This window comes from Orcinus orca, chromosome 7 (genome assembly GCF_937001465.1).
Source record: "Orcinus orca chromosome 7, mOrcOrc1.1, whole genome shotgun sequence".
In the NCBI taxonomy this organism is placed as follows: Eukaryota; Metazoa; Chordata; class Mammalia; order Artiodactyla; family Delphinidae; genus Orcinus; species Orcinus orca.
This window is the reverse complement of record NC_064565.1, coordinates 118,166,462-118,185,981: the sequence shown is the minus strand read 5'-3', so window position 1 is coordinate 118,185,981 and position 19,520 is coordinate 118,166,462. Positions and strand designations below refer to the sequence as shown.

General features: G+C 49.6%; 1 protein-coding gene across 5 annotated transcripts in view; it reads right to left on the bottom strand.

The window, feature by feature from the left end:
- Positions 1-12,030: 12,030 nt before the first annotated feature.
- The window catches only part of TRAF3IP1 (TRAF3 interacting protein 1), a 65,778-nt gene continuing 58,288 nt past the window's right edge, over positions 12,031-19,520 (bottom strand). For all 5 annotated transcript variants that reach the window (XM_033424095.2, XM_033424105.2, XM_033424127.2 and 2 more), the window contains 2 exons: positions 14,330-14,553; positions 12,031-13,849 (listed from right to left, as the gene is read on the bottom strand). In XM_033424095.2, the coding sequence (XP_033279986.1) occupies positions 13,684-13,849; positions 14,330-14,553 (390 nt within the window). In that variant the 3' untranslated portion in view covers positions 12,031-13,683. The remainder of the gene's footprint in view (positions 13,850-14,329; positions 14,554-19,520) is intronic.

Below are 19,520 nucleotides of genomic sequence, written 5' to 3'. Positions count from 1 at the left end.
GCTCCAAGGTGTGGCTGGTCCCATTCTCTCATGTGAGGCAATCAAACCAGAAACCAAGAACAAAAAGATAAAACGGGGGAGGGGGAAGTACGTATCTGACAACAGGCCAAAGAAGAAATGATTATGGAATGAGAAAATATTTGCAGCTGAACCAAAATAAGTCCTCCATTCAATGAAATAGTATTCAGCTACCAAAATGATGGTGAAGAGAACAAAAAGACAAGGGGGAAATACACGAAATCCTTTCCTGAAGATAAGAAGTCAACATTGCATAACAATACAAGCCACGTTGTCTCAACAGTGTGAACATGTGGCTGATGTGTACGTGCTGCATATGCATAAGAAATAGATGCGACTGTAAAGAAAAAGGAAATTTAAAGACGGGAAAACAGACACCAGCAACCAGCATATAAATCGCTAACTTTGGAAGACGGGATTATGAGTCATGTTTATTTCCTTCCTGATGCTGTTTTCTAACTGAACAAAAATTAAGTGAGCAGGAAACCGAAACAATGAATGTCACTGGGACAAAAGTAAGAGTAGCTGTGTGGGCGGAGCACAAGGAACCCCCAGCACCCAACTTTTGGTCCCCTGGGTGTTGATCCAGCCACTCAAGCAGGATCGATGGAAGGGCATTGGGTGGTCAGAGAAGGACACGAGACCCCCGCTTCTATCCTCTGCCTTCCCAGATGAGGGGTGCCACTGGCGGGACCCCTGGAGTCAATGAGGCCAGTTCTGCTCTGTCTTCAATGCCCCCCTAAGTCCTCTGGCTCTCCTCTCATCCTGGAGCCCCAGCCGACCGTGCCAGACCCCGGGAAGCACCTCAGTACCCCACAGCCTGCTAAATCAAGGGGACTCAGAACTTTCAGGAGGCCCTCCAGCCCCCAGTCAGAACCAGAGGTCCAAACGGAAGACGGGTCTCCTCCCCTGATCGGAGGGAAGGGAATTATAAATATCAACAATGAGACAATACATAATAATATATTCTCAAAATACTAGTGGTATAAATATGTGTAGCACACAACTTACAAACAATAAGATATACAATATTATAAATTCCACAGAGGTCGATAATCGATTCTCACAGAATGCTTTTGTGGATTTTTGCTGAACTCTTGTGTTCATAGTCAACCTATGGCTGTAACTGACAAACAAGTGTAGCTCTGACCTGAATGTCGGTTAACGTTTTCATTTATTTTAACAAGTAAGAGAAAAGAAATACAATTCCTGCAGAGGAACTTCGGTTGTTTGGCAATGACACGAGTGATGACTTTGCTGAACTGAATAATCATTTTTGAACACTGGAATGAATTGCCTTTGTTTTTTGTGCTCTTCACCATGTAATGGCTACAGATATGCATACTTTATTATCACTCTCACTCTATCAAAGTTGCCAGTTTCCATGGTGTAAATACTTCAACCTTGGCCAAAAGGGACTTAACTGAATTTGGATTCAGGGAGAGATGCAACACACAGTAGTATTCCACCATACAGATAGGCCCCAAAGGCAGAGATGAGAGTAGAAAGTGATAAAATAATTAAGAAGCAATGAGTTTTCAGTATCCACTACTTTTGTTTTTTAACACAACTCGCAGAATTCCGGAAAGTTTAACAATCGCTTGTACGAGCAGCTCCAGCTCACCGTGCACCCCTCGACCTGTGCTCTGGCCCTCGGGGTGCCAGTGTCTGGGGCATGTGGCCCTGGAGGTCTGGAGGTGCCCCTCAGGCAGGGCCCTGCAAGTCTCCTTCTGGGGGGACAACGAGGGGAATGCTCACCCCAGAGACAATTCTTCTCTTTATAAACTGTGACCTTTCCATTCCGTTGCTAAGGAGTCTAATAAGAGTTTTATTTTAAAACCACAAACGGTTGTTCTGGCAGCTGTAAAAATAGGGGAAATACTGAGATGGCCGTGCAGTTTTACAGGCGATAGAAGAGAGGCTTGCGGAGGGCTGGAGGCTGGTCCACAAGCCCTGCCCACGGGGCTGTGCTGGCAGCGGGACACAGAAGCCACTGCTAAGGGGACAGCTTCCTTCCACAGCACTGCGGGCTGCAAGAGGCACGTCCACGTGCTGACATGAGGTTCTGATTTTGCATCCATCCGAACGAGCTTAATGCCTGCCTAAAAGCCACGGTTTAAGAGCTTCCATTTGCAAGTTCTATTTTTAAATACATCCCGGTGTTTGTACTGAAACTGCCCCAAAGATGCTTTCCTTCAGAACCATAATCCCTGGAAATGGAAAACCCATCGGAAGGATGCAGCTCTGCTCCACTCCCTGGGTGCGTCCGGGTAAAGCGAGGAATGAGGTCACCTTCGAGGTGGGTCCAGCCACACTGGGGACAGGACGGGCGTGAGCCCCAGCGGCCGGGCGGCACTCAGGCTGCACGATGGTCCGTGGCACTTGTGCCTTTGTGGGCCCTTCTTTCACAAAAAATATTAAAAATTCTATTTTACAACCACATTGTTATAAAGGCAGATGTATTAATATTATATATTCAAACATTTACTCTGACCTAAAAGTTAATTTTTTTTTATTATAAAAAGTTACAACGCTTTCCCGGGCCCCTCAAAGTGCTGCACCTGCTGTGCCCGGTGGGTTGGTGGGTCCTGCCAATGCGCCCAGTGGCTGTGGCCCTTGGGCTGATGGGCCAGGTAGCAAGGTCTTGGCTCAGGTGTGCGGTTTGAGACGGGCAGGGGGTGACCGTCATCCTACAGACTCGGGCGGGGAGGCGTCTTTGCTGGGGCACCAGCCAAAACAACAAACGGGCTTTTAGAAATCACGGACTCGCCCTTTCTTAGCTGTGTGCTCACCCAGATGACAGAACAAGGAACCCACCCCGGGGACCGGCAAGCGATGTGTTCTCAGCCCAAAGACCAGCAGCCCTGGACCCGGCCTCCACGCTCTTCAACTCAGCCCAGGTTTGCTCACCTCAAAGGCAGCCAGACAACATGCCTGGGGCTTAGACCTGGCAGAGGCCTAAGACTTGCTAACACAGCCTCGGTTTTCTCATCTGTAAAATGGGTAGCTAAGGCCTGACTCCCAGCCCCAGAGAGGCTCACATGAGAAGGTGGGAGGGAAAGATCTCTGTAAACAATTCCATGCCAGGAGGGCTCTTTCTTTTTCCCTGTATCTCTAACAAAAGAGCGGAAGGGGCTTCCCTGACAGAGGGAATTCCAGGCCTTGACCAAGGTGCCAAGCCCTGGAAACCCGCAGGGCAGCTACAGCCAACCCAGAGAGCCAGTGCCAGGCACGCGATCGCAGAGGACAGCTTTCCCCGGGGTTTAAATGAAAAACTCTGGAACACCCTGGAAGGGTCTCAGGCTGCTTGAAAGTGAAATAGAAAAATTAGCAAATGCTCTTGTCCCGATTGGCCTCTGTCCTGAGAGGCACATCCCCCTGAAGCTGCCTGCCCGTCGCCCCCAGTTTCCTGGGGCCACGATGAAACCTCCTGAAAGGCGGTTTGTATTCAGGAGAGAACGATGACATCCACCCCTGGCTGGAGGAGGGCAAGGCGAGGCCTCTCCCGGCAAACTTTGAGCAGCGGAGGGGAATGGAGGTTGCAGGTCCATCAGCGGGGCAGGAAGCACAGCCGGGCTCAGCCTGCAGGGGCTCCTGAAGACCACATCTGCTGACCTGGCAGAGTCGGCAGGTAGAGCAGGGAGAAGGGTGGGTGGAGATCTGGGCTACTGGGATGGGTCATTCCTTGTGGTGGGCAAGGCCTGAAGAAGCAGAGGGAGCCTCCAGCGAACCCCCCAAGGCATCCCTGGGAAGTGGCCAACCAGCCTCTGCTTGCACACCTCCTGAGACGGGGAGCTCGCTATCCACACCACCTACGGACCGCTCTGTCTGAATGGAGACTTATTCCTTACACAGGGCCAAGGCCATCTCCCTGTATTTCGCATCCACAGGTCAGTGCTAGGGCCACAGAGAACCTTTTATTTGAAGGTTCCTCCACCCATCGGACCTTTTATCTGAAGACAGTGGTCATCTCCCTGCTCCAGCTTTCTCTTCAGTCAGCCAAATATTCCTGTTTTTAATTTTGAGAAGTACTTCCAGAATGCCCTCTAAAAATACTGACCGACTTACACACCACATCCTCAACCACACCATGCATTTTTTTTTTTTTTTTTGCGGTACGCGGGCCTCTCACTGTTGTGGCCTCTCCCGTTGCGGAGCACAGGCTCCGGACGCACAGGCTCGGCGGCCATGGCTCACGGGCCCAGCCGCTCAGCGGCATGTGGGATCTTCCCGGCCCGGGGCACGAACCCGCGTCCCCTGCATCGGCAGGCGGACTCTCAACCACTGCGCCACCAGGGAAGCCCCTCACCATGCATTATTAATCTTTCTAACCTCTGCCAGCTGAAAACTTGTGCCAGTGTGATGCTCACGTTACATTACGTGAATACTAGTCGATACTTATATAGCCCGTACTACGTGCCAATTATTGATCTTTGTACTTTATAACCAGTAACATATTTATCCTCTGACGACAAACTATGAAGCCGGTGCCATGTGGATTAACCCAATCAAACACATGGGCAAGTGAGGCAAAAGTTTAGGCCATTTGCCCAAAGACACCAGCTAACAAAGGAGCCCTCCTCAGGCTGAGGGCTGGGCACCCTGACCTGCTGGGGTCTGAACCCGAGTCACTCTCTCCAGCCTGGACTCCCAAGCTCTCTGCCCCTTTATCCCTTGATGATAAGGCCAAACGCTGGTTTCTGGCTCCTTCCATGAATTGACTGCCTATTTTGTCACTTCCTTCCATCATTCAATTGGACCATAAGTATTTTTCTTATTAATGAGAAAGTCTTTGCCTCTTATGAATATTAACTCTTTGTTAGAGACATTGCAAGTATTTCTCCCAGTGAACCATTTTTCACTTTTGCTTGGCTATACAGAAATTTTTATTTCTTATACAGCCAAGTATATATAATTTTTTTCACTTAAGCCTTCTGAAAATGTCTTTTTTAGGAAGTTCTTCTTCACCTTAAAATATGTTTAGCACTTAGTACCCTCTCTTCTAAATGCTTTATTCCGATACATTACACTGCCTCTCACAAAATAGAACTATCATAAATAACAAATGTATTAATAGTATAATAAATATATCAATAAATTATATAAACATTTATACATATTATCAATATAAAATATTCTCCAATTATTTTCTTCCGGTATTCTCATATGTTTTGAACTGTTTAATTTCTTGGAATTTATTTTTGTATGTAATAGTTTTGCCGTATGGAAAACCACACGTTCCAATGCCATTTATTTGGACACCAATCTGAAATACTTCTGCTTTGAAGTACATTTATCGGAAATCAGAATTCCTAGACTTATGTGTCTGGAGGGGGGTCCTGTGCTATTTCAGTGGTTCATGTCTTCCTACACCGGTTCCACTCTGTTACAATTACTAGAGCCTCATCGTATGTGATCAGCTTACACTTCTTCAATAACGTCACTGGGATTTGAATTTTTACTGTTCAATTTCCAGGTTTCGGGGAGAAAGGTCTGTTTGCGTCCCTGAGGCCTGCACCCTGCCCATGCTCTGCACCCCCCGGGAACGCAGACTCGCCGTTTCCCTGGCCCTTCCCTGTGCCGCGTCCTTGCCCACACTCCTGGGCACCCCCCCTCCACCCCCGGGCAGAGGAAGCTAAGGGTCCACACAGCAGAGCTGGACCCGGGCAGCCCACCGTGCTGGCTGGAGTGCAGTCCCGTGTCGGGCTGTCCTCCACTCGCCCACCCTCGGGCCTCCTGTCCTGGGGGGAGCTGGCAGCCAGCCCTGCCTGGTCCCGCCCCTCCACGCGCCCTGTGGCTCGCGACCAGGACGACAGCCGGAGCCCCGGGGAGACCTGTGCCCACCCAGCCCCGTCTGTCTGTGCCCTGGGCAGGGTGGGCACGTCTGCACTCAGGAAGCTGGGAGTCTGGGAGGGCGGAGCTGGCACCTCACTGGCACCTCTCACCAGGTCAGAGGGCTTCATGTGTTTTATGAAGACAGCGCCTCCCAGAACCGTCAGGGCCCTCAGCCCCAAGGGGCCCCATGCCCGGCTTTGGGACCATATCGCTCCTCGGTGCCCCCAGCCAGGAGGCCCGAGTCCCCTCAGTGGCCACAGGCCGAGGCAAAGCTGCCCCTTTTGTGTCCAGCTCTGGGTGTCCTCAGGCCAAGGCCTCTCCTAAGACCTCAGCTCAGACCACAGTCCGTTCTCTCACAGGAAAACGCTCGTAGCCAGCGATCCAAACACGGACGAGGGGACAGTCCTGGACTTAACTGTGCGTCTGCGGCACATTCTCTCCTCGAGCCAGGAAGGAGATGTGCGACCCTCCAGCAAGATGGGGACACGGCCCACCTGCCCTGAAGGAGGAAGGAGCTGAGGAGCCCCCAGGAGCCCCTGTGTGAGCCAGAACGCTCTTGAGAAGCCCCCTGATGCTGAGGGGTTGTGGCGACCCCGTCCACAGGCATCTACAGCTCAGAGATGGTGTGCGGGGACACCCAGGCCACACAGCCTCCAAGTCCCGAGCTCTCCCCAGGCCACTGGCCTCCTTCCCACCAGGTCTGCCTTTGCCTGTGGGGTTTAAGGGAAAGAAAAGAATCTGTCACCAGAGGAGACCACCTCGGCAAGGGCAGAATTCACCTGGAGAGGTGGGGTCCAGCAGGGAGAGGGACCTGCACTCCCCCGTGGGGCACCTTGGTTCTTCTCTGCCAGCGGAGGAGAAACATGGCTCAAGTCCTGGTTGGGGGGCTGGGGGAAAGGTCCAGGGGTCATGAGGGGGCGCATCTCATCTGTAACCCTGGCGGCCAGTGAGACGTGCCCCCAGCCAGCACGCCACCCTCAGCCTTCAGATACTGACCCGTCTGCCCCTTACTGTTGATGATGAACCTTGTTTGGGCTTTGAAACACTGTGGCGTGATCCACGGACACGACAGAGACCAGTGATGGCAGCAAGTCACTATCTGGCCCGACCTTTGATTTTCAGGTCCATCGGGGGCTTTGAGTCTACAGTTCAGAGCAAGACCCAGGAACCAGCCCCCAGGACCGGCAGAGGAGGACGTCCTCCTCCACTTGGGGAAAAAGGCTGCACAAGCCTGAGACTTTTCTTGAGCTGGGAGCTGAGGCCACAGGACAAGCACGCGGCACAGAACCCAGAAGAGGGCAGAGCCCAAGCCAGAAGGGAGAAAGCCTGGAGCGCGGGCCACCCTCCTGCGGGTGTTCTCCACAACCTCCCAGGAGACGCTGGACAGCTTTTCACCATGTATCCCTCGCGGTGTAGACCTGGGAAAGGGAGCAGCAGCCACTGGACACCTCCTACTGGAACCTTCTCCCCCTCCCCCTCTGTGGGGCAGCGACAAGCACTGTCCGCTTCAGGGCACTGCAGGCAGGGAAGTGTGCTGGGTCCGGAGCTGCAGCCCGGGGCGGGCAGGAGTGCTGGGGGGCCGCACCCCAGGGACAGAGAACCACAGAGGGCTGGGGTAAACGGAACAAGAGAGGGCGCCCCTGCAGCCCTGAAAGCCAGGCCACAAGCGTCTGGCAACAGGAAATCCTGGAATAATGACTACGTAACACAACTAATTGGTAAAGCAAAAGAATAATCCATCCCGATGAGGCAGGATCTGATCTACGACTGTAAGGATATTCTGACATCAGGTGACCTGGAATATCACATCAGCAGGCCAAAGGAGAAAAAGGTACACTCTCCCTAACAGAAAAGAACGATTCAACATCCATTCGTGTTGATCACGCTTTGTGAGCTGGGAATAGGACGTGTTTTCAACGTGATAAAAAAGTACCTTAAAGCAGCGGTCAACACTGCTCTGAGCAGTGGCACCAGAGGGACCATCTGTCAAGTCGGTCACAAAATGAGGATGAGGCTTCCCTGGTGGCGCAGTGGTTGAGAGTCCGCCTGCCGATGCAGGGGACACGGGTTCGTGCCCTGGTCCGGGAAGATCCCACATGCCGCGGAGCGGCTGGGCCCGTGAGTCATGGCCGCTGAGCCTGTGCGTCCGGAGCCTGTGCTCCGCAACGGGAGAGGCCACAACAGTGAGAGGCCCACGTACCGCAAAAAAAAAAAAAAAAAAAAAAAAAGAGGATGATTAGCATCGTTATTTGTTTAGCAACATTTTGGGTGAAAGGCAAAGTGGAAAATAATATTTACAACGCAAGACACAAAGGGCTTCTAGAAACAAATCAGAAGAAAAAGGCCAAGAGTCCACCAGAATCAAGGGCAGCTGATCAGAAGACTCAGTTCACAGAAAGCAAACAGTCCTTAAACACACGGCCAGATGCTCGAACCCATTCGGAAAAAGAGAAGTGCAAATTAAACCTCACTGAGATCCGCTTTCTCACCTGTCAGAGTAACAAAAGGCCAAACGTGTGACAATACGCTGCTGGAAAGGCTGTGGCGAAGCAGACATGCCTGCACCTGTACTGACGGGAGACCAAACAGCACAGCCCACAACCATCGCCTTGAAGCTGAGGTGCCGACATTACGGTGCGTCTATCCAGCAACCCGGCAACCTCGTTTCTGGGTGTCCATCCGTGGACACACCTGCACACGTAAAAAACGAAGCAAAACAAGGTCGGTCACTGCGCAAGGCTGGAAACCACCCGAGGCCAGCGACAGGGAACTGGGCCACACGCACCGGGCACGTCCTTGGGACACTCCGCACGGCTCTGCAGGGAATGACGACGGCCTCTAGGGACTGGCAGGGCGCAGTCCCCAGGATTTGGGAAAATTTTAAAAACCAAGATGCAGAATGGCATATATATAGCGTTCCACCTTTCGCGATACTGTGTGTTGTGGGAGTATAAAAATATGTATTCATATTTCCCTAAAGAAACAGACAGATAAAGGAGAATCTAATAAAAGAGGCTGCCTACAGGGGCAAGAAGAAACAGGGCAGACGGGGATGAGAAGGGGGAGACCGCTCAGTGCAGACCTTTTGCACCACTTATTGATCCATGTTAATATATAATCTATTTCTTAAAAAAGCACTTTAAATAAAAATATGGAAGCCATATTTTTAAAATTATAGTTATGCCACATACAAAAATGTGGAATGACTAAGAATACGGACACGTGAGAGCAGTTAACGGTCATTTTCTTTTTTAAAAAGACATTTACACATAACACTGTTATCGGATGTCATGCCGGGCTCCGTGGGAACGTGGCCCAGCCCTGCCGTCCACGCAGACCAGCCGGGCCTCGCCTCCACGGGCATCCCCTGAGGTCGCGCTGTGCTGGCTTCACCACGGAACGCCCCGGGGCGGGGGGCGTCTCCGCGCGCCCAGCGCATCCTGACTGCGGTGCCAGGAGCCCCGGGGTTCCTCCTGCCGCTCTCCTCCAGGCAGGGTCTGCCTGGTCCCATCTTGCCGCGGCCCGGGGAGGTTCTCCGGGGCCTCTGTCCTGCCCGGTCAAGGTCATGCCAGCTGCACACAGCACAGACCCACCTCCTGCAGCTCCATCCAGATAGCTGGAAGGGCATCCAACAGGCCCCCTGCGATTCCCTTCAGGCAACATCAGCTCAGACGGGAGCGTTTGGGGAAGGCCCTGCAACAGTCATGAAGCCAAGACACACGTCCGCGTCTCGCCCCAGGCAAGTAGAGGCCCTGTCACCTGTCTGCAGTGTGGACGCGTCACGAACGCCCCCTGACCTGCGGCAGAGCTGTGGCGACAGTGGGACTCACACGGCTCTCCTGTCGCTCAGAGGGGCCCCGTCACCCCTTCACGGCCATGTGTCACCACTCCTAGATATCAAATAGGGAGAGGGAGAAGGTCATTTGTCATCCAAACCAGAACCCTCCTGCAGGCGGGGAAGGGATGTATTAATAATTATGCCTCAAGAAAAGGCACGGCTGCCACCGTCCTGAGCAGATCAGGGCTATGGCTCTGCTCCCGGGGGTGCACGTCACGCCCCAAGTACAGGAGGGCGCAAGAGGCACCGCGCACCCGGCGTTCAGGCCGGGGTCCAGCAAGCGAGGCCCGCGATCGCTGGCCGCCGTCACCCGGCAAAGTGCTGGCTTTGACGGGGACCGTAAACGGCAAACCTAAGTGTTTTTTGGTTTGTTACGTCACGGCGACAGCAACGCTAAGAGCCTTTTCCGAGAATTGAACGGGAAGTCCGAGAGTGCAGTGAGGAACAGGACAGATGCTGTGAATTAGCCGACAGGCTGTGGCTGAAAACTGGTGCGGGCTTAGCATCCTCTGAGCTGCCCTGACTCGCCGGCCGCGCGCCTGCGGGGTGTGCTGAGCCAGCGGTGCGGGGGCAGGGGGCGGGGCTGCCGGGGAACCTCGCACACCGAGCGCACCCACCACACTGGCTTACAAAGCCCTGGTTGCGCCTCGGCTGGCCGGCACAGCCTCCGTGACTCAGGCCTTGACTGCCTTCGGAACCCCGTTTTCGGGGTTTTTTTGGGGGGGCGGGGGGTCTGCACCACGAAGCTTGTGGGATCTTAGTTCCCCGACCGGGGCTGAACCCGCGCCCTCGGCAGTGCAAGTGCGGGGCCCTAACCACTGGACGGCCAGGGAAGTCCCTGAACCCCATTTTCTCACCAGAAAGACCAACTTGCTTGGTTTAAGAGGCCGATCATCAATCTGGAACTCAGCTCTAAACATGGACGTAAACACTAGTTTTACAGCTTAAAAAGCCATTTAAATGTCTTTTCTCTCACTGAATTAAAAAAATAAAAGTCCTTCCCAAACTCCTTTTATGAAAACACACATAAGCGGCAGAAGGGGACTCTTCCAGGGGCCTCCTGCCCTCTTGCAGAGCTTGTGTGAACCGTACTCACCCAAACACTTTTTAGGAAAACATGAGGCCTTTCGATTAGTGAAGTGCATCACAGGATAGAGGTGAACACAGCCCCGCCAGGCAAGAGCACACCCCGGGAGTGGACAGGCCTGGGGCTTCCTCCCAGCTCGGGCGGTGGGCTCCTGGGGGCAGGGAGGGCATGGGGAGCGAGGCGCTCTGCCTCTGCCCCCCTGGGAGCAGGCAGAAGACCCCAGAGCTGGGAGGGGGTCTGGGTCTGTGCGGAAACCGGTCCTTCAGGGCAGCCGCCTGAGCACAGGGTCCTGCGTGCGGCCTCATCCTGAACCCGATTCTTGTGGGAACTCAAGCAGACTGGTCGTCCTAAGCCTGTGACTGGTGACACCAAGCTGGTAAAGGTCCAGCCACCTCTCTTCTCGCTCGCGTGCCCCAGGGCTGCGCAAGTCAGCAGAAGACACATCCCAGTCAGTTCAGGGCAGCTTGGAAAAGAAGTCTGGGAATATTTCAGGGGCACTTGTCAACAGACTGAGAATTCCAGACCCCCACCCCCCAATCCTAAACTGCACCTATATTGTCACTAAATAACATCATCTGTCTTTACAGATTCCAGTTATCATTTTTTAACTTGCTTATTAAGAAAAATAAGCATGAATGTCAAAGTAGAAAGCCTGAATTTTAGTCTTGTTATTTTTTTCTAAGGTTTATGTATTTCCTTTAAATATAAATATGTCGGCTCAACTTTTAATTTCTTTTTTTTTTTTTTCTGTGGCCGCACCACACGGCATGCGGGATCTTAGTTCCCCCCACCAGGGATTGAACCCGTGCCCCCTGCGGTGGAAGTGCAGAGTCTTAACCACTGGACCGCCAGGGAAGTCGCTTAAATTAAAATTTCTGAAGTATGACTCCAGTACGTCTTGAAAACTTACAAGCCAAAGCAGAGAAAAACATTTAATAACCCCATTTGTGTATTCTATCAAAATAATAAATCACAGGATTTAATTCGTTTGTGATAAGATACACTAATAACTACATGCAGAGACTTTCTAAAACTTCCTGAAGGGTCTTAAAATTTCTGATAAATGCTTACCTGCCACATATAAGACTTCAATTTATACAGAAAAGGGGTGTCACAATGAGTGAAAATATAAATTTCCCTGAACTTTCTTCAAAGAAAAACAAACTGCACACATTTGAAAACTAAAAAAAATCCAAATGCTTATAAATGCTTTTCTCCAGGTGTGAACTGAACTGCACAACCCATACACTGATAGAAAAAAAATCTGATTATTTTTAATGATTTATGTATAAAAGAAAAATAAATTTTATGATACAATTTGAGAGACTACTTCATACAAAATTTTACTCACAATGTATGTAATTTTTTGCAACACAAAATCTCTAGTCTTATGTACAAATTCATTAAAGGCAGACACCTTCACTTGAAGCAAAACAGGGTCCCTTTAGTATGGTGGCTGCCATCCAAGTCAGTGGAAAAGAGACTATGAGCATGTGAGGGCTGGGGACTGACACACCTGCCCGCCGGCAGTGCTGCATTAGTGGAGCCTCGCCAAACTGAATTTTACGGTAAACTACGGAAAGGAGAAGACGACCAATGTTTCATGACGGCAGATCTTAATAATCTGACCTTGAACTTACTCAGCTTCGAAAGTCATAGAACTACCTTTGTAACAGATTTATTTTGGAAATTACACTAAGAAAAACTTAACCGTGCCATTTGTGCTAGTTTTTTAAAGAAACAAAACTTTCTCGGGCAAATTCTAACACTTAAAATGGCCCTCCTTGGGTTACATAATAAATACAGTATCTAGAAATAAAAGTATCAGGACCCAGACCTTAAGACCCGTAAGTATGTCTCCAAACAGTGAAATCCTTTATACACAAATTGAAGACTTTAGTAAGTATTTACAATATTATATGCAGTGAAAAACTAAATATAAACCATGTTTAAAAAAAAAAAACTTTTGCTTTAAAAAAAAATTTCCAAAAAAACGCTAACATTAAAAAATTTTGCAAATCCATGTATCCTTGTAAGTCTTCCTTTTGCAGTTTTCCCTAAGCTACCTGTCTCTCAGGTGCACAGGTGCTTACACCTGTGCGAAGGAAAAGGCATGATGCCGATGCCTTGGAGAGCAAGCCCCTCTTCTGGAGAGAACGAGGCAAGTGACACAAGTGTGCACGTGGCGAAAACCCAGGGGCAAAATGTTAAAGAAAGTGAGGAAAGGGCCTGTGACAATCTCATGTCCAGATGATGTCCATGAAGGCCATACTCAAACCTCCTTTTTAAATGTATGAACTTTAAGGGCTGGAAATATAAGCAAAAGATAAAAGGGACCAGTAAGAAAATTACATAACATGTATGCAATTACAAAGAGGTTAAAAATTAAAGTTCACGCGTACCTTATAAAGATATGGGCCGAAATTAACCCTTTTCAAGTGGAAATGAGCTAAAAATATAATTCATTCATTTTCAGGCTTCATTGTATTTATGAAGCTCCTATCAAAATGTACAGCCATCTCACTCAGTGCCTGACTCACAGAAGTCCTGTCACTAGACTCAGAGTCTGAAATCACAGACGCCTGCATCCCTGGCTGCGCCAGCACCACTCACCTGCTGGCGAATCTGGCACAGAACTGAACAGCCTACGGGGGAAATACAAAGGACAGGCTTGTAAAGAAACTTTTCACACAGGCATTTGCAAGAGCTATTTATGACTAGCAAGTATTCTAGCGGAGGAAGGTAGGAACACATGGTCTTCACACACTGAATATGCCTCACGCTTGTAAAGCTCTGAAAATTAGTTGGATAACACTGTAAACTGTTCATTGTCTTCAAACGGAAACTTAAGGAGTAACGACGTGCAAACTGAGGACGGCCTTTAGTCTCCGAAACGTCTGCGCTTTCACCTTTTGGAACTCAGATGGATACTGTGCACCATTTTCTGAATTTTCTCTTCATTCCTCAGAATACTGGCCTTCACGGCGCAGATCCTGTCCTGCTGGTCTCTGACCAGCTGCTCCAGCTCCGCCAGCTCCGCCTCCAAGGGCTCCAGGGCACAGTCTGTGATGCTGACGGAAAGCAAAGCCAGGGGCTCATAAATATCTTTCACATTTTACATTTGCTTCTTAATTCAAACAGTGGAAAACAACAAAAGGGGAATTAGTCATTGCATCCAAAGAAAAAGGGTAAAAACATAAACGTACTCTTTTAGAGTGAAAAATTAAAATACTTTCAAATTACAGTCACAAAGCTTTGGGGATTTCGATAAGATACATGAAAAATATGGTATCCAAACTGCAAAGTTTGCTGTCTGTTTTAATGTCTAAATCTCGTTTTTGAACACTGACTGCAGATCTTCTCTAACTGCTACAAAGAAATGCACGTTATGCTATGAACGAAAAAGAAAAAGAAACGTGTTTCCTTCGGGGGAGGAGGTAAGAAAGAGAGGGTCGAGGGGCCGTGGGCTCTCGGGAGCCCTCCCCCTGGGCTGTGGGCACACGTGGGCCCCGGGCCCCGCCCCTCCCCCGCCCCGGCTCCCCACCCCCCACCTCTGCTCCTTCCGCAGGGCCTCAGCATGCTGCCGGTTCTCGCTGTGCCACAGCTGCAACTCGTTCTGCATGGCGTCGACGTCCTCCTGGATGTAGTCCATGATCTTGCCCAGGGGAAGTGCGCTCCTGCACAGGGTCTGGATGGACACACGGAGCTTCTCTATCTCCTTGGAGACTATGTCCTTCTCCTTCTTCCACGCCGACTCAAAGACGAGCAGTTTCTCCTACAGTCAGTGGGAAGAGAATGAAGAGAGAGCAACAGCCTCACTCCTAAGGCAGGACAGGGACTAATAAGGGCGGAAGGGGCGTGGGTGTGGGGACGGTGCCGGTTCGGGACCCACCGGGCTATGGGACACTGCTTCACGCCTGTGACCGCGAGACTAGGTCAGCAGTGGCCCGGGGTGCCAGGCCCTGTGTGAGCACGTCAGCAGCGCCCCGTAAGGCCCTGTCCCTGGAAGGCTGCCCGAGGGGCACATTTCTGTAGGGTAAGATTTTCATTTCCCAACTGGCCAGAAACTTACTGCCGCTGTTGTTACAAAAGCTCAGGCAGGGCCACCGATGATCTTCCCAAACCGTGTGGTGGGAAGGGGACCTGGCCCTGCATCTCACTCCTTGATGCACCACCCTCCCAGCTCGAACGACTCTGCAACCTGGCCTGCCAGGCCAGCGGAGGGCAGCCGCCAGCCGAGGGGAGGAGGGCCGCGAGGTGGAGAGAGGGAGGTGCGGTGTGCGGACGGAGGGCGCGGCCCTCGGCAGCACGGGGGCAGCAGGTGAGGTCGAGGAGGGCTGGCCTGGGCTGGCCGGTGCGGAGGCGACGGGGCCTGGGGCGGGCATCGAGGGTGCAGGGCTGGCGGGGGAGGGGCTAATGCACAGCAGGTGAAGGAGGTGACGATGGAGGCGACCAGGGAGCTTCACGTAGTTTTGGCCAGGAGTTCTTGGGCTCTTGGACAAGAATATTTAATTCCCTTCATATGAGGTTTTACCACAGACGTCTCTGAACTGCAAAAACTGATGTAAGAATCAACAAGCAGTTTGGGTCGGGAAACCTTTCCTGGGGAAATGAACAATGTTTAGCAAGTCCCCCCTGGGTGCCCCCACTCCACACAGGCTGACTAAAGGTCCCTGCTTTACCCACTGACACCGAGTCAGATGCATTAGGTTATAATTAATCAACGTCTTGTTTTATTTTTAAACTTCTTGTATTAAGTTAGATAACCACTTGTGTCACTTCTAATTCCGGTTTCAGACCGTAGGCCCCAGGAGGGCAGGAACCCTGCATCTGGTCCATATAAGTGCTCCTTAAATATTTGCCAAATGAATAGATGAAGTGAGTAAGTAATTTCTGAGTCAAGATCCTAGCCTCACTACATCCTGGCCTTTGGCAAACACACGCAAAGCCTTAACATAATGCCTGGCACACAGACAGTGTTAAGTACACAGGACTACAAATAAAAGGCTAAGCTCATAGAACTAATAAGTGAGCTCTGCAAGGCTGCGGGATACAAGAGAAACACACGAAAATCAACTGTGTTTCTATTTACTGGCAGTGAACACACGGATACCAAAATTAAAAATACAATGCCATTTATAATTGCTCAAAAAAAAGAAATACTAGGTGTAAATCTAACCAAATATGTACAGAACTTGTATACTGAAAACTACACAATGTGGATGAAATAAATCAAAGGAGATCTAAAAAGAGAGAGCCATACCCTGTTCATCAATTCCAAGATTCAACATAGTAGAGATGGCAATTCTCCCCAAGCTGATACATAGGTTTAATACAATTCTTACCAAAATCCCAAATTCCCTGTAGACATGGACAGGATTATCCTAAAACTTATATAGAAAGGCAAAGGAACTAGCATAGCTAAAACATTTTGAAAAAGAAGAAATAAGAGGGAAGAATCAGGCTACCCAATTTCAGGACTTCCCAGATAGCTACAGTAATCAAGACAGGGTGGTACTGGCAGGATGGACACACAGGTCAATGGAACAGAACAGAGAACCCAGAAGCAGATCCTCACAAATCTGCCCAGCTGATTTCTGACGAAGGCGCACAAGCAATCCAGCGGAGGAGACAGCCAGCCAACAGAAGGCACCGGAGCAACTGGACAGCCACAGGGAAAGTGAACCTTGACCTAAGTCTCACATCTTGTACAAAAATTAACTCAAAATGCATCACAGACTTAAATGTAAAACAGAAAACTATAAAACTTCTAGAAAAAAAGCTAGAAGAAAATCCTTGGGATTTAGGGCCAGGCAAAGAGTTCTGACTTGACACCGAAAGCACCATCAATTAAAGGAAAAACTGATAAACTGGACTTCATCAGAATTAAAAACTGTCGCTGGGCAAGAAACCCTGTTGAGAGCATGCAAGAAAGCCTAGAGAGTGAGAGGACATATGTTCAAACCACAGACCTGGTGAAGGACTAGTACCTAGAATGTAAAAACTCTCAAAAGTCAACAGCAAAAAAAGCAAACAATCAAATTAGAAAACGGACAAAAGAACAGACATTTCACCAAAGATGATATACAGAAGGCCAACGAGCACGTGAAAAGATGTTCAAAATCATTACCTATTAAGGAAATGGAAATTAGAACCACCATGAGATAACACTCCACACCTATCAGAATGTTTAAAACAAAAAACAGCGACCACACCAAATGCTGGGAAGGGTGCAGAGAAACTGGATCCCCCATTCACGGCTGGTGGGGATGTAAAGTGGTGCAGCTGCTCTGGAAAACCAGTCGGCAGTTTCTTTAAAAGCTAAACGTGCAGCTACCATACGACCCAGCAATTGTACTCCTAGGCACTGATCCCAGAGAAGAGAAGACATGTTCACACAAAAACCTGTATAGGTATGTTTACAGAAGCTGTATTCAAGGAGCCAAAAACTGGACACAACCCAGATGCCCTTCAAGGAGTGAGTAGTTAAATAAACTATGCTACATCTGTATCATGGAATGAACTGTTGATTCACCCAACAACCTGGACGGACCTTGAGAGAGTTATGCTGAGTGAAAAAAGCCAGTCTCAAAACTTACAGGCTGGGGGCTTCCCTGGTGGCGCAGTGGTTAAGAATCCGCCTGCCAATGCAGGGCACATGGGTTCGAGCCCTGGTCCGGGAAGATCCAATATGCTGCGGAGCAACTAAGCCCACGCGTCATAATTACTGAGCCTGCGCTCTAGAGCCTGTGAACCACAATTACTGAGCCCATGTGCTGCAACTACTGAAGCCCACGCGCCTAGAGCCCATGCTCCGCAACAAGAGAAGCCACCGCAATGAGAAGCCTGTGCACCACAACGAAGAGTAGCTCCCGCTTGCCACAACTAGAGAAAGCCCGCGCGCAGCAACGAACACCCAACACAGCCAAAAATAAATACAAATTTTAAAATTAAAAAAAAAACAACTTACATGCTGCATGATTCCATTTATATAACATTCTTAAAATGATAAAACTATAAAAAGGGAGAACAGATTAGTGGTTGCCAGGGGTTCAGGACGGGGTGGGGTGGAAGGTAGAGAATGGACTGTGGTGATACAAGGGCAACAAGAGGGATCCTTGTGATGATGGAGATGTTGTATCTTGACTGTATCAAGGTCAGCATCCTGGGTGTCATACTGCACTCAGTTTTGTAAGATGTTATCAGTGGGAAAAACTGAGTAAGGTGTCCCTGGGATCTCTCTATTATTTCTTACAACTGCATTTGAATCTACAGTTATCTCAAAATAAGTTTAATTAAAGAAAAAAGGTAGTAGCTATAAAAATGCTTTTAAATTAAAATGCTAAATGACTAAAATGAATCAATACAATGACAAACGACTTCCCAGGAAAAACTGTGTTGTCTTTATTATATTGACTACTTACTTAGTTGAGACATTTAAAATTCTATTTAAACCGATTAATAATGATTATTAAGTAATTCCTATGTATTTGGCATCATGTTGTCTCTAACACAAAACTGTTCAGGGCACAGAACTTAGGATGGAGACTAACAGGCACAACATCTTGCCAAACTGGCAAGTCCCAACGTGGATGAAGACAATAAGGGGTCATCTGTCAAAATCCTTCATGTTTCTGTCGCACAGAACCAAGCAGGATTGGGAACAGTAATCTTGCTTTTTTTTCTTTTTTTTTTTTGTGGTACGCGGGCCTCTCACTGCTGTGGCCTCTCCCGTTGCGGAGCACAGGCTCCGGACGCACAGGCTCAGCGGCCATGGCTCACGGGCCCAGCCACTCCGCGGCATGTGGGATCCTCCCGGACCGGGGCACGAACCCGTGTCCCCTGCATCGGCAGGCGGACTCTCAACCACTGCGCCACCAGGGAAGCCCGGGAACACTAATCTTAAAGGTCATAATTCTAAGAGCCTCAGATGTTAAACAAGACACATGTGGGCTTGGATTATGACGGTCGGGAGAGGCTTTGATTATTGTGGCAAAATATCAAAATTCTGGCATTTTTCAAACTTTCACTTAAAGTGGCAGGTGGGGTGGATAAGTCGAGCACTGATCATGTGCTTTAGAAGCACCCTCCACTGACGACAGCCTCTGATTTACGCAGAGCTTCTACTGCTATATCAGCAACTTTCCAGACAAACACAACCATTATAAACCCTTGTTTTATAGACTTTTAATATGTACGGTAGAATTGGAGAATCCACCACCATACTCACCATACAGGAATTAGTCACATGAAATATACTTAATTTTTGAAAACAGAAGAGCAAAAAGTAACAAAACTGTATCATGACCCAGAATAGCACCTAAAACCGCCTAGAACACAAGAGGGCCTGTGGGCAAGGCGCGAGCGGTCGGGAGCGTGTGCTCTGCAGGGCCCCAGCCGGTCCCAGCCCGCCTCACCGCCTCCCATCTTTACGGCCCTGGGAGCTTGACGTGACCTCTCTGTACCTCGGTTTCCTCACCATAAAACAGAAGTAATAATATTTACCCTGCAGGTCAGATTAAGTGGGGTAATATAAAATAAGCAGCTCAGTGCCTCGCACAGAGTAAGCCCTCAGTAAACGGTAACCATTATAAATTGATCCACCATGAGGGACGAAGCCGCAAGGCCTGCAGGGGGAGCAGGCGAGTCCCTGCTTCAGTGCGGGCGCCGCCGCTCCAGGCAAGGCGACAGGCTGACAGGTACGCTGCTGTACTGTCAACACCAACCGACAAGCTGTGTGCC